This window comes from Delphinus delphis, chromosome 15, assembly GCF_949987515.2.
Source record: "Delphinus delphis chromosome 15, mDelDel1.2, whole genome shotgun sequence".
Lineage (NCBI taxonomy): Eukaryota > Metazoa > Chordata > Mammalia > Artiodactyla > Delphinidae > Delphinus > Delphinus delphis.
This window is the reverse complement of record NC_082697.1, coordinates 73344082-73363819: the sequence shown is the minus strand read 5'-3', so window position 1 is coordinate 73363819 and position 19738 is coordinate 73344082. Positions and strand designations below refer to the sequence as shown.

General features: G+C 40.2%; 1 protein-coding gene across 9 annotated transcripts in view; it reads right to left on the bottom strand.

Moving 5' to 3' along the window:
* Nucleotides 1-234: 234 nt before the first annotated feature.
* The window catches only part of CRCP (CGRP receptor component), a 66738-nt gene continuing 47234 nt past the window's right edge, over nucleotides 235-19738 (bottom strand). For 8 of the 9 annotated variants that reach the window (XM_060032180.1, XM_060032178.1, XM_060032179.1 and 5 more), the window contains 2 exons: nucleotides 16492-16549; nucleotides 235-11448 (listed from right to left, as the gene is read on the bottom strand). In XM_060032180.1, the coding sequence (XP_059888163.1) occupies nucleotides 11299-11448; nucleotides 16492-16549 (208 nt within the window). In that variant the 3' untranslated portion in view covers nucleotides 235-11298. Of the gene's footprint in view, nucleotides 11449-16491; nucleotides 16550-17496; nucleotides 17635-19738 lie in introns of those variants that run through there. The other variant, XM_060032183.1, reaches the window with a different exon arrangement.

The following is a 19738-nucleotide window of genomic DNA, read 5'->3' as shown; positions in this document are numbered from 1 at the left end:
TTCCTACTATTATTGTGGAGCTATCTATTTCTCCCTTCAACTGTCAATTTTTATTTCAAATATTTTGGTGGTCTTATTACATACATAAATGTTTTAAACTATTATATTTTCTTGCTGTATTAAACTTTTTATAATATCTTTGTCTCAATCTTTTTAAAGTCTATTTTGTCTTATTAGTATATTCACTCCCACTCTTTTTTGGTTACTATTTGCATGAAATATCTTTTTCGATCCTTTCATTTCCAACCTATTTATGTCCTTAGATCTTAAGTGAGTCTCTTGTAGAGAGCATATAGTTGGGTCATGTTTTTCAAATATATTTTGCCCATCTATGGTTTTTTTTTTAAAGAATTTTTATTTATTTATTTTTGGCTGTGTTGGGTCTTCGTTTCGTGCGAGGGCTTTCTCTAGTTGCGGCAAGTGGGGGGCCACTCTTTATCGCGGTGCAGGGACCACTCTTCATCGCGGTGCCGCAGACCTTTCACTATCGCGGCCTCTCGTTGCGGGGCACAGGCTCCAGATGCGCAGGCTCAGTAGTTGTGGCTCATGGGCCTAGCTGCTCCGCGGCATGTGGGATCTTCCCAGACCAGGGCTCGAACCTGTGTCCCCTGCATTGGCAGGCAGATTCTCAACCACTGTGCGACCAGGGAAGCCCCATCTATGATTTTTGATTGGGAAGTTTAATCCATTTAAAGTAATTACTGATAGGGAAATACAACTTTTGCCATTTTGTTATTTGCTTTCTATATGTTTAATACCCTTTTTGTCTCTCATTTCTTCCATTACTGTCTTCCTTTTTGTTTTGTTGATTTTTTGTGACATGTTTGAATTCCCTTCTCATTTCCTTTTGTGTATATTCTGGATGTTTTCTTTATGCTTATCTTGGTGATTATATATAAAATCCTAAAGTTATAACAATCTATTTTTTATTGATACAAACATCTTAAATCACATATAAAAACACTCTCTTTTACAGCTCTGCCCTCCCCCTTTATGTTACTGATGTCACAAATTACATCTTTATATAATGGGTACCATTTAACATAGATTGATAATTTTTTATGCTTTTCTCTTTTAAATCCTGTGAAAGAATAAAAAATGAAGTTATGAAAAAAATTATAATACTGGTTTTTATATCTGTCCATGTATTTACCTTTACTGAAGATCTTTATATCTTCACATGACTTCGAGTTACTACAGAGTCCTTTCATTTCAACCTGAAGGACTCCCTTGAGCATTTCTTTTAAGGCAGGTCTAGTGGTAATGAATGCCCTCAGCTTTTGTTCAGCTAGGAAACTCATAATTTCTCCCTCAATAAAAGTATTTTTTTGGACTTCCCAGGTGGCGCAGTGGTTAAGAATCCGCCTGCCACTGCAGAGGACAAGGGTTTGATCCCTGGTCCAGGAAGATCCCACATGCCGTGGAGCAACTAAGCCCGTGCACCACAACTACTGAGCCTGCACCCTAGAGCCCGCAAGCCACAAGTACTGAGCCTGTGTGCCACAACTACTGAAGCCCACACACCTAGAGTCCATGCTCTGCAACAACAGAAACCACTGCAATGAGAAGCACTTGCACCACAATGAAGAGTAGACCCTGCTCACTGCAACTAGAGAAAGCCCGTGTGCAGCAATGAAGAGCCAACACAGCCAAATATAAATAAAATTATTTAAAACAAGTATTTTTTGTGTGTGGAAAAGTACAAAATTTACTATCTCAACCATTTTTAAGTGTACAGTTCATTAGCACTAAATACATTTACATTGTTGTGCAATGAATTTCCAGAACTCTTTTCAACTTGCAAGCAAAACTGAAATCTATAACCATTAAACAACAACCGATTATCTCCTCCCCCTGGTCCATGGAAACCACCATTCTATGTTTGTGTTTATGATTTTGACTATATCTCATATAAGTGGAACCATAAAGTATCTGTCATTTTGTGACTGGTTTATTTCACTTAGCATAATATCCCCAAGTTTCATCCATGCTGTAGCATGTGTCAGGTTTTCCTTAATGGCTGAATTATATTCCAGTATATGTACAGATCACATTTTGTTTATCCATTAATCTGTCAATGGACACTTCATTTTGCTGCCACCTTTTGGATAGTGAGAATAATGCTCCTATGAACATGGGTGTACAAATACGTCTTTTAGATCCTGCTTTCAATTCTTTGGGTATATACCCAGAAGTGGAATTGCTGGATTATACAACAATTCTATGCTTATTTTTTTGAGGTCCTGCTATACTGTTTTCTGTATGTTACACCATTTTACATTACCATCAACAGTACATAAGGGTTCCAATCTCTACATCCTCCCCAACACTTGTTATTTTGTTTTGTTTTATAGTAGCTATTCTAATGGGTGTGAGGTGATTCTCTCTCATTTTTGAGGGATAGTTTTGCCAGGTATAGAACTCTCAGTTCAAAGTCTTTTTTTTTTTCTTTCAGCACTTTAAATACATCATCCTGTTCCCTTCTGGCCTCCAAAGTTTTTGCTGAGAAATTAACTGATAATCTTATTGATGATCCCTTGCACGTGACGAGTCACCTTTCTCTTGCTGCTTTCAACATTGTCCTTATTTTTCTATAGTTTGATTACAATGTGTCTTGGTGTGGGTCTTTCTGGATTTATCCTACTTGGATTTTAAACTTCTTTGATTTGTAGATGCATGTCTTCACAAATTTGGGTAGTTTTTGGCCAATATTTCTTCAAATAATCTCTTCCTCTTTCTCTCTTCTTCTGGTACTTGCATATACATATATTGGTCCTCTTGTTGATGTGCTGTTAAGTCCCTAAGGATCTGTTTGTTTTCCTTTTTTGCTCTTGTGCTGATTCTTTCTTCTGCCTTCTCAAATCTGTTGTTGAACCCTCAGTGAAATTTTCAATTAAGTTATTGTATTTTTCAGCTTCAGAATGTTTCCTTTTTTATAATTTGTTACTATTCTCATTTTATTCATATATCATTTTCCTGATTTCCTATAGTTCTTTGTATGTCTTCCTTTAACTCTTTAAGCTTATTTCAGACAGTTGTTTTAAAGTCTTTATTTAGTAAGTCTGATACCTATGTTTCTTCAGGGAAGGTTCCTGCACTTCATTTTCTTCCTTTGAATAGGCCAGGCTATCCTGTTCCTTGCAATTTTTTTGTTGTTGAAAATTGGGCATTTGAAAAAACAACCACCTCTCCTAGCCTTGGCAAACTGGGTCTATGCCAGCAAAATCGTTTACTGATTAGGATATGTTGTGAGCCTTAGGATCAGCCAAAGTAGAAAGCTAAGTCTTCAGATGTGTTCTTAGCATACATCTCACCTGGATCTGTGTACCTTTTGTGATTTCTCTCTATACAAATTGCTTTTATATGTCTTACACAGAGTCTTACTCATTTCTCCTTGGGGCCCTAGATAGTCTATTGTATGTCTCCACCCACAATATCTTGTCTTAGGTGTCCTGTGAGTCTAATTCTACTGATTTTATAAGCAATTATTGTCACTTTCTATTGAGTTCCCCTGCAGAGATCCAATTAGGGGAAACAGAAACTAGTTCTTCAGGCAGCTCCCAGACAAGTTAGAATATTGCAAATAAGGTTTGCTCTGCTCCCTTCAGTTTGAAGGAGGGAACTGAGAAACGGGCTTCTGCCTCCTCCAGAGCAAGATTGCCCAGAGGTGAGGGGACAAGGGTGAGCAAAAATTCCACAAAATTTTCTACCATTTTGAATGTAGCTTTTTCTTGATTGGCCATTCTTGGTTACTGTAGGCCTCTGACTGTTTTCCAGAGCGCGCACAAGCTCACTTTAGCTAGCTTTTGGTTGTTTTTAATGTCTCTGTTGTGGAACAAGAGGTTGGAGCTTCCTAGCTCTCCATTTTGCTCATGTCATATAGATTTTTTATTCTCAATGTCATAGGAAGACTTTCAGTTTTTGAGCTGAGGGTATGATGTAAAGAAAGACTATTTTAGGTATATTAAGTACAGACAGGGTACACAATGGATCAAGAGAAAACAGTGGAAGCATTAATTAACCTGTCTTATCTTGCAAGCCATATGCAACTTGAGGTTTGACTCTATGGCCCAAGGATATAGCACTGAACCTGGCACATACTATGTGCTCAACAAACCTTTGTTGAACCTAAAATTAGAGCTTATGTGACTGAACACAGAATCCTCAAGCCAGCCCCATAGTGTGTGGCAGGTAAGACAGTCAAGACTAAACACACTTTAAGACTTCTGGCATCATGCTAGTGGGTAGAATCTACACCAGGATTCAGCATGCCAGCTCTTGAAGCATCCATGGGAAGAGTGCAGATGTCCTACAGAACACAATGAGGACCTCATGAGGAAGATTATCAGTGGAGAGGGAACCTTCTCCTCCCCACTCTGGAACCATCTAAACAAGGATCAGCAAATTACAGATTACTGCCCAATTCTGTAAGTAGTTGTACTGGAACACAGTCCCACTCATCTATATATTGTCCATGGCTGCTTTCATGCTGTAACCACAGAATTATGTAGTTGTGATGGTAATTTATGACCTGCAAAGGCTAAAATACTATCTGGCCCTTTACAGATGAAGCTTGCTGATCCCTGTTCTAAACAGTAGAGTGAAGTCTAAAGGGGCTAGAGGCTGCTGTGGATTACATAGCATTTAATGAGGGCCTAAAATGACAGATAACTCAGTAGTCCACAGGAACCAACCGATGAAACTTAGTCACTTTCTTTTCAGAGAGAGAATACTTTGCGGGGGGGCGGTGGGGAACAGGGACAGGTTTCAACAAATGGTGCTAGGATAAATGGATATGCAGAAGAATGAAGCTGGACTCCCTCCTCACACCATATACAAAAATAACCTCAAATGGATTGAAGGCCTAAATGTATAAAAGTTTTAGAAGTTACACAGTAGCAAATATTTATGACATTGGTTTAGGCAATGGATTCTTAGATATGAGGCCAAAATTAGAAGCAAAAACAACCAAAAAGAGATATACTGGATTTTATCTAAATTAAAAACTTAGGTGCTCCAAAGGACATCATAAAGAAAGTGAAAAGACAACCCAAAAATGGGAGAAAATAGTTGTATATCATATATCTGTCAAGGGCCTAGTATCTAGATTATATAAAGAAATCTTACAATTCAACAATAAAGACAAACAACCCAATTAAAAATGGGCAAAGGAGAAGAACAAAGCTAGGAGTCTGATGCTACATGACTTTAAGATTTAATACAAAGCTACAATAATCAAGGCAATGTGACATTGGTGAAAGAATAGAAAACAGACCAATAGAACAAAATAGAGCCTAGAAACAGACCCACACAAAGACAATCAACTGATCTTTGCCAAAGGAACAAAAGCAACTGAATGGAGAAAGGATAGTCTTTTCCACAAATGGTGCTGGAGCAACTGAATATTCACATGCAAAAATGAATGTAACGACTTCCCTGGCAGTCCAGTGGTTAAGACTCCACGCAACCACTGCAGGGAGAGCAGGTTTGATCCTGGTAGAGGAACTAAGATCCCACATGCCACAAGGCACAGCACCCTCCCCCCGCCCCAAAAAAAAGAGTGTAGACAAAGGTCTTAGACTTTTTACAAAAATTAACTCAAAATGGATCATAGACTTAAATGTAAAATGCAAAATTATAAAACTCCAAAAGATAACACAGAAGAAAATCTAGGTGACCTTGGGCTTCATGATGACATTTTAGGTACAATATCAAAAGCATGATCCATGAGGGAATTCCCTGGCGGTCCAGCGCTTCCAGTGCAGGGGGAGCGGGTTTGATCCTTGGTCAGAGAACTAAGATCCCACATGCCATGCAGTGAGGCCAAAAAAAAAAAAACAAAACAAAAAACCCATGAACCATGAAAGAAAAAATGGATAGGATGGACTTCATTAAAATTAAAACTTCTGCCCTGTGAAAGATACTGTTAAGAGAATGAAAAGAGAAGCCACAGAGACTGGGAGAAAAATATTTGTAAAACACAATATTTGATAAAGAACTAGTTTCCAAAATATATTTTAAAAACCTCTTAAATCTCAAAAACCTAACGAAAAAATGAGCAAGAGATCGGGACACTTCATCAAAAAAGACAGAGAGATGGCAGATAAACATATGAAAAGATGCTGAACATACGTCTTTAGGGAACTGCAAATTAAAACAACAATGTGACAATATCGCACACCTATTAGAGTGACCAAAATCCAGAACAATGACACCAACAAATTCTGGTGAGGATGTGGAACAAAAGAAACTCTCATTCATGCTGGTGGTGATGCAAACTGGTGCAGCCACTTTGGAAGACAATTTGGCAGTTTCTTATAAAGCTAAACATCCTCTTACCATATGATCCAACTATCACACTCCTTGGTATTTACACGAATGAGTTAAAAACTTCTGTCCACATAAACCTGCACACAAATGTTTATAGCAGCTATTTTTGATAATTGCCAAAACTTGACGGTAACCAAGATTTCCTTCAACAGGTGAATGGATAAACAATCTGGTAGATGCAGACAATGGAATATTATTCAATACTAAAAAGAAATGAACTGTCATGCTATGAAATGACATGGAGTAACCTAAGTGAAAAATCCAACCTGAAAAGGTTACATACTGTATGATTCCAACTATACGACATTCTGAAAAAGGCAAAACTATGAAGACAGTGAGAAGATCAGTGGTTGCCAACAATTTAGAGGAAGGGAGGGAGGGATGAATAGGTGGAACATACGGTATTTTTAGGGCATTGAAAGTATTCTGATGACACTGTAATGATGTCACATATAACATTATATATATATTATATATTTGTCAAAACCCATTCTAGGTATGCATTACTGCACTTTCTGCACTTACATTAGGTTCACAAAGAATGAACCTAATGTAAACTATGGACTTTTAGTAACGATGTACCAATACTGGCTCATCAACTGTAACAAATGCACCACACTAATGCAAGATGTTAATAGGGGAAACTGTGTTGGGAGGGGTGGGGACAAGGGACTATACAGGAACTCTCTGTACTTTCTGCTCAATTTCTCTGTAAACCTAAAACTCCTTGAAAAAACAAAATCTATTAATTTTTTAAGGTGCAAAGCATTTCAATAGGCATTTTTCCAAATAAGATATACAAGTGGCCAATAAGCACATGAAAAGATGCTCAACCTTAGGAGCTACTAGGGAAATACAAATAAAAACCACGAGATAGCACTTCACAAACACTAGGCTGGCTATAATCAACAAGAGGGACAATAACAAGCAAAAGATTGGATTCCATCATTTTTGGCCATGCTGCGCAGCTTGTGGGACCTTAGTTCCCTGACCAGGGATTGAACCCTGGCCATGGCAGTGAAAGCGCCGAGTCCTAACCACTGGACCGCCAGGGAATTCCCTGGATTCCATCTTGGGTTGTTGGTGGAAACATGAAATGGTACATGTACTATGGAAAACAGTTTGGTAGTTCATCAAAAAGTTAAACACAGGGACTTCCCTGGTGGTCCAGTGGTTAAGATTCTGTGCTTCCACTGCAGGGGGCATGGGTTTGAACCCTGGTTGGGGAACTAAGATTCCGCATGCCACAAGGCATGGCCAAAAACTTAATTAAAAAAAAAAAATGTTAAACACAGAGTTACCATACGACCCAACAATTCCACTCCTAGGTACGTATATTCAAGAAAGGTAAACAGTCACAGAAGATTTATATATGAATGTTCACAGCAGCATATTCATAACAGCCGAAGAGTAGACACAACCCAAATGTCTATCAACTGATGAACTGATAAACAAAATGTGGTATATCCATTCAATGAAGTATTATTCAGCCATAAAAAGGAATGGTACAACACATTTGAGCCTTGAAAAAATTATGCTAAATGAAAGAAGTCAGATACAAGAGGCCATATACTGTATGATTCAGTTTACATGAAATGTCCAAAATAGGCAAATACAGACAGACAGAAAGTAGAAAGTAGATTACTGGTTGCCAGGGACTATGGGTAACTGGGAATGACTGCTAACGGATATGGGGCTTCTTTTAGGGGTGATGCAACCATTCTGGAATTAGGTAGTAGTGATGATTGTATAATCTTGTGATTATACTCAAAACCACTGAGTGGTATATTTTAAAATGATAAATTTTATGGTACATGAATTATATCTTTTTTTTTAAGATTTTTTTGATGTGGAACATTTTTCTCTTTTATAAGTCTTTATTAAACTTGTTACAACATTGCTTCTGTTTTATGTTTTGGCCCCTTGGCCACGAGGCACGTGGGACCCCAGCTCCCTGACCAGGGAACAAACCCACACCCCCCGCACTGGAAGGCTAAGTGCAGCTTCCACTGGACTGCCAAGGAAGTCCCTGTGAATTATACCTTTATTTTTAAAATATGTAAAAGGATTTCTGGCCAGTTCTGGGCAGTTTTGCTTCCTTTTATGCCCTTAGTTCATTGTGTAATTAAATAAGATTGACGATCCTTTTCAGGGTATGTGGTCTGTTTTATAGTTTACTGAGAAATGATCCATTTACACAAGCAGTAATAAATTGATTTCAGGGGAGAAAATGATTTAGCAAAGAATATACGGGAGGATTGATCCTCTCATCTCTCATTAGGGTATAAGCTCTTGAGAGCTGGTATGCTTACACAATGACTGATTAGGAAAACAGTACCCATTATTTTATGAACAAGCCTTGAATAAGTGGCAAGTCCTCTGAGGTGGTAGTGGGTCATACAGTAACTTTTAAGCAAAAAGAGGCAAGGAAATTATTTGGATAAACCTCTGAGAGTCAACTTCATCTTTTAAGAGTTCAGCAGTACCTTCTTGAAAGATCAATCCCCTCAGTGCTGCGTCTCCCAGAGTGACTGGACTGGGTGTCAGTCTCCATGTTTGGGACATAACTTAACTATCCACTATACATTTAATAACTTTTGCAGAGGCCAAGGACAACATGGAAATAAAGATTTTTTTTCTTTTTAAAGAATAAAACAGTCACCTGGTCAAAAACTGAAGCCATACAGAAGGACATAAAATGAAAAGCAAGTCTCATAGACTCCCAGCTCTCCTTTCCAGATATGATCCTGGTTAAGTTTCTGTGTAAATTACAACCTTTTATTTCTGAAATGTTGATTACTAATGCTATGGGAATATTACAAAGATCATATTTCTTATAAAGGTTAAGTCTCCTAGAGCCTGTCTGACTCAATCAGAAACTTAATCAGAGGCTAAATTCAGGTCCCAAATAAAGAAACTTAAAATTTTCTTGAAATCCAACACAAAATTTAGATCTAAATAGATTCAACTTAAGAAAAAAATTAAAATTAAAAAAATACATATATATGTTAGCTTTTAAGTCAGATTTCATTTCATTTCTTCCTATCCATGGCAAAACAAACTCTTCAAAGATTTATAAAAATAGCACAAGTTGGCAGTCACCTGCAAACAATTTATTATTAACTAATTAAGCCCTAAATCCATGAGGAAAAAGCACCTAACACACTCAAGGTCAAAATGCAACAAAAATAATACAAGCACATGCATGCTTTGACAAATCAACAGCTCCTGGTAAAATTCCTGATACTCAAAAGAGAGATTTAAAAATAAATGCCCTGGGCCTTTATCACCTTCTGAGATGACCCATACTCTGTCTGTAGAGTGTGTTTCTCTCTAAATAAATCCACTTCTTACCTATCACTTTGTCTCTCACTGAATTCTTTCTGCAATGAAAAATAAAAATAAAAATATAAATGCCCTGTACATGTATGGCTGATTCATTTTGTTGTGCAGTGGAGGCTAACACAACATTGTAAAGCAAACATACTCCAATAAAAATTAATTTAAAAAATATAAAATAAAAAATAAATGCCCTGTTAATTTCAATGTTGCCTGTAAGCAGATCTCAACTGATCTTTAGATGATAAGGTTAAGATGAACATAACTGCCTATTGGCAGGGGTGGTGGGGAGGCTGAAATAACCTGGGAATTCCAAGGGGTGGGAAGTAATCCAATTAACAGAAGCACTGAAAATGTGATCTTACAACATGAGTACCAATTTGAAAAATTAATGTCTATGGGCATTTTCTTCCCCAAATAGGGAGCAGAGTGAATATGGGAAATTAATTTTTAACAATATTCCTAGGATCTAAGGCAACTACATGTCTGGGGCTACTAAACTCTCCAAAGCCTGAATATTAACAAGTTCTTCACATGGTAATTATTCTAATATTTTAAATTCAAAAACTGATGCAACAGTCAACAAATTCAAATTCTTATTAATTAACCTCTAGCTCTTCATATTCCATCCACAAAAAGAGCTACATAACTGTACCCTCTTCATTTTGGGGTTTTTTTTTTGTTTCGAGCCACAATTTGCACCTTGTGGGATCTTAGTTCCTCGACCAGGGATTGATCCCATGCCCTCAGCAGCGAAAGTGCAGAGTCCTAACCACTGGAACCCCAGGGAATTGCCCTTTTTAAAAGATGCAAACAATTTGCCCATTGTGCAAATGAAGCTCACCTGGCTTCAACAGGCAGCGCCTGTCACAGGGCAGGAAACTGAAGGTATTCAGAAAGGCAGGTGACACGGTCATTCAGTCTGGAGTGCCTCTTTTCAACTGGAGTGAGCTGGTGCCCTACCATTTAAGACTAATTAGTGAGCTGTAAACAAAGCCCAGGCCAGCAGAGGAAAGGGGCCTTTAGACCTAATGAAGAGTTGTCCAGGCGTTCTCTTATCTCTGCTGTTCTCAAGGAAAAGATTCCTCTAAGGTGAGCCCAGTTCAGTGGCTCATTTTAACTTAGAGCAACTATTTGCTGCTTCGGGAGTTTTTAGCCATCTAACAGGATTCTCGTAACTCAGCTCTCATCCTAGCAATGCTCTGCATGCCTGCTTGGGAAGCTCCTGGGGAAGAAGATGAAATTAATTAGGATATGGCCCATCAAAGCCAGTGCAAGTATTTTACCAGCTGTGTACAGGGACCTTCCCACAACCATGGCAAAGGCCACAGAAGAAATATTTTTACCACAGAGAGTTCCACAGTATTGTCCTCTTGGACTCACTCTTCCTCTCTTTAGCTCTCTTCCCTGACAACCTCAGCCTATCCACCATGTTTCTTCTTTCAGAGGCACAAGGATTTCTTTTTAGCTTGTTTTTGAGAAAGGCTTATTTTTGTGGTTTACCCAACTAACCAGGAAATCAGGCCTGTTGGGATAGAAGGTAAAACCAAATAAATAATCCTCTGAATGTCTGGGAAATGGCTGCTGGGCCTTTCAACTTCACAAGACACTTGGGCCAGTTGTGCTCTTCTATGCTGGGTCCTCTTCGTCCATTGTCACGTCATCGTTGGTATTTTGCTTCTGCTCAGCCTCTGGCCCCGCAGGGAGGATGCTTGTGACGGTGTGGAGCAGAGCTTCTATCTGCTCCTCTGTCAGCCGTTCTTCACTCTCCTCCACCATCTGCAGAAGGAAAGAAAACCCTCCAGGAGTTACAATGGGGCCTCACAGACAGGGCCCTGCCCATGTTGTTCCTGGTCCCGGCCCAGCCCCTCAGCACAGAGCTCAGGGCCTAGCTCCTGAGCTGCCTGGGGCCTCTAGGTCCTTTCCATCTTGGCCCTACGGGCGAGAGAAGCCAGCTCAAATTCCAGGGTAAGCCGATGTGGCCGCTCCAAACGGGTCAGTGAAAAAAGCGAGTTGCAGGTTAGCATTTTTCCTTAAAAAGCAAAGCCTAACAGTTCTCTACTCACTCATACACACACACGCGGGCGCACACACACACACACACACACACACACACACACACACACGAATACGCTGTTTATGCAAAGAAAACTCACCTCTGGGGAGAGAAATGGCATTTTATATACTTTTGTATATAAGAACAAGCCCATCTGTAACTTATGAATAGTATCAACAACTCATTTGATGACTGCCCGCTATGTGCCAAATGGCCTGTGTATTTTTCTATTCCTCACTACTACCAACACTGACAAGACCCGTCAGGGAGCTCTTGTGCCTGGCACTGCGCCTTGCACTTCACACCCATTATTTCTTTTAAACCTCACAGCAAGTCCAGCAAAGGGCAGAACTACAATCCCAAGCCAGACGTGCCCATCTCTAACACCTACAATCTAACACACACACCGTGGCCTTGGTCATCTCCTGGGAATGCAGGAGTCTGATGAGTGACGGCTGGGAAAAAATCTCCCACCACCCCATCAAAGGTCCACTTAGAGCCCAGTTTCTGACATGGTCCTGGATATCTGAACACACAGATGATATCCACAATTTGTAGCCTCACCTCTAATTCTCAATATGTTAATTAATACAAACATGATGTCATCAACCACCTCTGTAAAAGCAGTATGCAGGCGGTCAAGTTACTTAACCACGCTCACTTGGTGGCGTTAGCCATCTATCACAAATAGCTTTCTCAGTTAAAGGTGTCCAGGGTCCTACCCTGTGGCATAACAATCCCTGAAATCTGGCAACTAAGACCAAAAGGAGTTTCAGAAAGAAATCCTGGCAGATTTGAGTAAAGCATGATGACAAGCTTGGCTCACAATCCTCTAAAGGACTTCAGTCTGACTGCCTAGCTTCACAAACAACAGTACAGAATCTAAAGAAGCCAGGTGACATGCCCAAGATCAAAGTCCTGGCAAACCACTGGTCTCTTCATTCACCTCAGTCCAAAAATGTTTCCACAACTAGAGAATAATCCTGGGTGCTCTAGAGTAAAGATCCAGGTGAACCAATGGGGCTTCTTCCCATCATACTGTGAAATAAAATGACCATATTCTAAAGATTCAAAGGTTCCATGTAACTTCTCTACTGAACAAGAAACAATCCTCAAAAGCCCACTTTTAGCATCAGCCATGTAAAATTACGGTCTGTAAAAGGAAATACTCTAACGTACACCGCCTCCAAAGAATGAAGGAGGAGGAAGGAGGGATATATCTGACTTGATAACTTAATCTTGAGGAAAAAATGATCTCTATTTGGGAGAAAAGTGTCTCCAAGTTTATGAATAACTGGCACACACAGTTGATGATGAACTGTTTCCTCAGGGGAAGAGGGTGAAGGAGACTTAGACTGTTGTTAGACCAGTGACAACCTCCCTCCATTATCTGTGCTCCACAGTGGACCAGGGGTTTTCCTACAATCACTGCCACCAGAGCTTCTCTTCTCAATGATGCTGTACATAAAATGAGGACAATTTACAGACAAGCACATGGAGGCTCCGCATCACAAGGAAAACGTGATCTGTATCTCACAGCAAGCAGTGCAAGGTCTTTTGAGACTTTGAGTCCCAGCTCCTTCTAGAATACCACAGCCTCAAGTAAGAGGTTTCTATCATTTCCTCTCTTAGAGACATTGTATGGCACACCAGAGTCCACTGGTTTGAAAGTTTGGTTGTATGACCTCTGAGGGCTCTTTTAGAAAACCAAACAGAGAGGATTTTGACAGGCCACCTTCTTGCATCCCAATCTCTGGGTCTGACAGATCCAGTTTCAGCTAGGTGTGTTCTTAGCAACAGGGCTGACAAGCTTTACTAATTTTGCCAAAGTTGCCAAGAGCAGAAGCTTTTATCAGCAAACAACCCTCAGGGATAATTAGAGTCGGGAAATTTTCTTTCCCAGTCACAGGAAGAAAACCTGAGCTGTACTAAGCAGAATGAAATATACACAAAAAAGAAACTTGCAGAAACCAAAAACTTACTAACCCCTCTTGGATCGCTAGAGTAAATAATAACTATATTATTCCTCAGCTTTTCTTTCCAACACAGAAGAAACAGAGCCCAAATAAAGAAATGCAAAGCACCGTCTCAACGTTCCCAAACATTAAAGGGTTCAAGTTGTTCTGAATGTAAGGGCAAATGAAATGTAAAAATAAAAGTTTTTGTAGGCAGGTCAACATAAATGATAAATTTTTTATCACAGATGAAGACCACACTGGTTATCAGGCTGTCAGACTGGGCTGCTGCATTCCAAAAATGGTTGCTTCTCACTCTAAGCTGCCAGGCCTAACCTCCTACTTTCCTCAAAACAACGCAAAGTCTAACAACAGCAGACACTTCTAGCTATGTGACCCAGAACGGTTCACTTAACCTCTATATAGTTTGAGTTTTTCTAAAGTAAAACAAAAGTAACGCCTACAGTAAGGACCAAAGGAGAACATAATTTAAGCCATGGAACTATGTAATTCAAGCCTTTTTACAATCACTAAACTACAATAGGCTCAGATGGTAGTGCCGTTCAGGACAGTGGCCTGTGAGGTCAGGGGGTTCACGGTCCTGTCTTTAGGCCAGAGGACTCACAAATGGTCCCAAATGAATATATAGCAGGGCATGGCAGAGGTCACAGAGCTGGTGGCTTCCTCATTTCCTCACACACAGCAGGCAGCTGGCTGTGGATCTGAGGATCACAACAAATCATGGCTGAAGTTGAAATGAAAAAAAGAAGCTTCAGTCTCCAAAAGTGAATCCTGGCAAATGCTGAATATTGGGATTACTTCTGGACCCAGGGAGAATAAGTGGCTGTAAGGTTAACACAGGGAAATTCTCAAGTCCTCTGCACTTTCCACTCTAGGGAAAACCTCATTTATTATCCCTTTCTGGTGAGAAGAGACACTGCTACAAATCTTGGTAAATGATTTGCTAACCCTTTGTAGCCAAATCCCAGGCTAGGAAAAATCTAGCCAAAAAACAGTCCCACTGCTGGGAAATAACACACCCAGTTTTTAACAAGGCCTACCTTCCTGTGGAAAGGAGGGGATGCCACACACACACCTTTCTCCTCACCATGTAGAAGCACATGGCTTGGAGGAACAGAGTAAGGTTTCTGAATCAGATCCACTCAGCCACTCACTAACCAAGACTATGGTGAGGGCATTAAAGGTGACATATACAAAGCCCCTGGCACCAAGTCTGGCATAGAGCAGGCAATCTTAATAGCAGCTAATCTTATCAGGTAATGAGAGCTTTCTACAGACTCTGGGATGAGGTCATGCTAATCCTCCTCATCTCTTCTCTCCATCTGTCATTAAGCCATGAATAACATATGTTGCTGATTAAAGTTGGAGGAGACATGACATGTGATCCTTAAACCAGAAGGACAGGGATTAGTTTCTTGCTGTTTTGTTTTTTCTCTTTTCCAAGCTGAATCTCCAACATAGTCGAAAGCATCAGAATAATGAGGATATAAAAAAAAAAAAAGGATCTCTGCTTAGCCTGAAGCCCAGTTCCCCCAGAAAGGTACTCTTTATAGAAGGAATTCTTCTAATTTAATTTTGGGTGCATTCTGAAGGGGAGAAACAAAATGCTGAGAAGACAGTAAAAGTTTTAGTCAAAAATTAAATACCCCACAATCCTTTTTAAAAAAGGTTTTTTTGTTTTGTTTTGTTTTTAAGCAACTCTAAATATCAGAGGTATTTTTAGCCATTTTCTTCTACATTTTTCTGAAGGAAACTTGACAAAGAGCTAAATACTTCTAAAACTGACTTTGAAAACTGCTTTATTCTCATTTTATTAATTCTTCAGCCAAACTTTTCTTTTACTCGCAGTTGAATGGCCTGCCTAATATTTGGAGCTTAACAGTGCTCTCTGCCCTGTACACGGAAGGAAAGCGCGGCACATGCCAGTACAGCAACCACTGGGTCTGCACCACTGGGCCTCATCTTCACACTCTCCTTATACCATCTCCACCTTTTACTCTGGCTTCCCCAATTCTAAAGCTTTATGCTGTTTGCACGTGTTGAGGTTCCACTGAATGGTTTCATGCGGGGAAACAAGATGATCAAATGTGTGGCTTTAGAAAGTGAACTCTGATCGTGGTGTAGAAGATGGACAGGAGGGGGCTGGACTGGAGGCAGGGAGAACGGTGAGAGGACAGGTGCAAGAGCCGAGCTGAGAAACAATTACAGGAATTAATGCAGTGCAGTATGGAGAGAAGAAAGAACAAGAGGAGGGAGAAGCAAGAGAACCTGGGACTGACTCACTAACTAGGAGATAAAGGGAAGGGAATGACTTCTGGGCTTCTAGCTTGGGACACTGGACCAGGAGCGTAAGAGAGAGCGAGCATGCGGGAAAGTGCACATGCACTCCATTAACCAAGAGAAGATACAGGAAAAGGAGGTTAAAGGGTGGGAGTGGGGGGAGATAAACACCAGAGTCATGTCGAATCTAATGTTTTTACCTGGTTGGCAATAACCTCTACAGGGAAGCAATAGCCAGAAGAGTGTAGGACACTGGGGAGACAAAGAGCTGCCAAGTCATAGCCCCAGACCCGACAGAAGGAATTGAATTTTCTCCAGTCTTTCCCTTTCCCGAAGTCCATACTAACTAGCATCAAATTGGTGAGGTTTCTTTTCACTTACAGAATGGGTGGTCTGGCAGTCTTTTCAAGTAATGGCAGTTCCTGGCTTGTCTGAGCTCAGCCTTTAGGACCCTTTCTACATCTCAGACCCAGAAACTAACCCGCCCAAATTCAAGCCTCCTTCACTCACCAGCTGGATCTCAACAGCAGTCACTGGCCTGTGATTCAACAGCTGAAGCTTTTCAGCTCTGTCAAAAGAAAAGTACAGAGCATTTAAAACTCTCATACCCCTAAGGATTTTGAGTCTTGACCAAGCTGCTTAGAGAACACTTTGTCAGATAACAAATGGAAGAACAACTTGGAACATGGCCCTCAGTTTCTTCAACTGTAAAACAAAAGAATGGGAGTAAGAGAGTCCTATATCAGTGACTCTTACTCAAGGGCACAAATGTGTATTAGAATCCTAATGGTACAGAGGCTTGGATTACAAGAAATGCATCGATAGCAGATAGCACAGGTGTAGTTTTAATAAATTTTATTTGGAAAATGTGAATAATGCTTTCTTAGTCCAAATTATAGAAAGTAAAAGATTGACAAAATCATCTTGGTTGGTCATCACTTAGAAATGGTTGAGAATTCCTTTTTGAGATTAAGATTAAATGTTATTCAGACTTGGCTTGTTATCTTAGTAAACAAAAACAAGGACTCTAAGGGGACAGGAGTTAATACACAGTAGTATAAGACACAGTCTTCTGCCCTCAAAGAGCTTACAATCCAGTTGGGGAAAGAAGACAAATACAAGGAAATTTCAACAAAAGGTTTAAGTAACAGTGAAGATACTCGTTATCATCTGTCACAATTTACAGCTCCTTGCTGAAGGGGTGGTTGAAATGTGTGGACTCTCAAAGATGACAGGACTTGAAAGAAAGTGGCTTCAATTACCACCCTTGTGCAGGTGACAATTTCTACATTTCTCTCTCAATCTGACCCTGGAGCTCCAGCTTCATCTTTCTTTCTTTCTTTTTTTAAAAATTTATTTATTTATTTGTTTGTTTGTTTGCACCAGGTCTTAGTTGCAGCAGGCAGGCTCCTTAGTTGTGGCATGTGAACTCTTAGTTGCGGTACTCATGTGCGATCTAGTTCCCTGACCATGGAACAAACCCAGGCCCCCTGCACTGGGAGCACAGAGTCTTACCCACTGCACCACCAGGGAAGTCCCTCCAACTTCATCTTTCAATTCAATAAACAATTCTGGAATAAAGTGATGAATAAGCCACAATTTCCACAGCCAGGTGTTTGGGGAAGCAGTACCAGATACTCAGTTCTCCCTAAGCCTTGGTTTCACCACCTGTCAAACAGGAATGACAACAATACTTACTGATCTCATAAGGAGATTATGAGGGATGAAAATCTTACCATTTATAGCAGGAGCAGCTACCATTTACTGCATACCTTCCATATAGCAAGCACATTTAACCCTCAAACTTGACATTGAGATGGTAAAGAAATACTTTGTCCAAGGTTACACAGCTAGTAAATGGCAGAGCTGGGACTCTGCGATGAAAGCCCATGTCCATAACCATTCATAGTGTTCATAATGACGACCCACACAGTAATTTCCCCATAAACGGTAGTCACAGTAAAAAGGCGGCTGTAGTTAAACTCCACTCCTCACAGTCCCCCAAACATTCACTCTAGACTTCAGAAAGGAGACGACTCTTGCACTGCGCGCCCTTAAGGATTTTCTAGGCAAAAAGGAAAAGAGGAATGGGCGGTCAGGGAAGGAAGAGTACAAGTAAACACCCAGAAGAACAAAAATTCATGGAGTTTCAGGAAATGGCTGCTAGAGAGGCTGTGGGACACAGGTTGAAAGAGCCATCTGGGACAAGGTCACAAAGGCCTGACTACCAACAGGCCAGATGTTACTCTGTAGACACTGAAGAGCAACTGAAGGAAGCAGTGACTTGCTGGGTCTAGAACACCTGAGAAAATGGAGGCAGAGACACTGTAATACTCAAAAGTTGTGAACCTGGGCAGCAGTAGCAGCAGCAGCAGGAAAGGAAATGAGAGTCTGGACCTGTGAAATGCTCCTGGTCACCTTCAGGTACAGTCAACAGGACCAGACAACTGCCTAGGTTGGGTCGGGGGGTGGGGTGAAGGAAATGCGAGAGTTAAGGCTTACTGTCAGATGTTTAGCCTGTTTGGAAAAAATGTATTAATTGAAAATTTGAATTTGAGTTTGTGGTACTTTTGAAACCACAATGAAGAGGTCTCAGTTGAACAGCCTGTCTAGTTTTAGTTCTAGTTTGGTCTAGAACTAAAGGAAAAGATCAGAGCTGGCTTTATTATCAAGGAGTTATGTGAAACCAAGAGAGTGGAAATCGTAGTCCAGAGACCAGCTGCTGAGTAAATGAAGACCCAGACAGAACACCATAAAACACCTCCATTCAAGGGGCCGGGAGAGAAATCAGCAAAGGAGCAAGGAGTGAAAAGAGAAAAAGAAAACTTAGGAGAGTGGTGTGATGGAAACCAAGAGAGGAAAAGTTCAGGACAGAGGGTATTATCAACAATGTCAAATGCTGAAGAGAGGAAAGTAGGTTGATGGTACAGAAGTCACTGGATTTGCCAAAAAGGAGGGCACTGGTGGCCTGGGCAAGTAGTTCAGTGGAATAACAGTTACGGTGACAACTGGAGTGTGGGGACTGGGGAATAACTGTGGAGGAAATACCTCTTTTTTTCTTTGTACTTCAATTATCATCACTTTATTCAAATCTTCAAAACAGTCTTTATTCTACATTTTTAGTATAAAAAACCCATAAGACAGATGCACCACAGTGCAGCTAAAGACATCCAACACTGAACTTCCACAACGAACATAACATGTAGAGAACACAAAATTTAGGTGAAATGAAATTATAAGATAAAATAAAATCCAATTTCAGAAAACAAAAATCAAAAGATTAAGGATCCTGAAATATTCTTAGCCCTAGTGAGATTTCACTGGACTCAAGTCATTTTGGAGTGAGACATTCACAATATGACTCCATTAACCCAGCTTAGGAATTCTTGGGAGCCATGAGTGGCCACATCAGGCACTCTGACAATAAATTGTAACCAATTTGTGATCTGAAAACTCCCCTTAATTTGGCTCTAAAGTCATCAGGCTTTTCAAAGGCATCCTCCTTGTTGCCCCTCTTATTTTAAACTGTTTCAGTACAGTTTGTATTGATATGCTTTGATATCAGGAAAAGTTGTTTTTCTGGCAACAAAGCAAATTTGGGTTTGGTTCATGTATAAAGAGATGATCTTTAAGGCGGGTCCAAAGGCACTCTCCACTTCTGCCTAAGGAGATCCAAAGTGGAAATAAAGGGGTCTGTGCTTAGGGCACAGAGGGAGTCTCAGAGGATCCTTGTAAAAGACTAGTTAAAAGATGACAA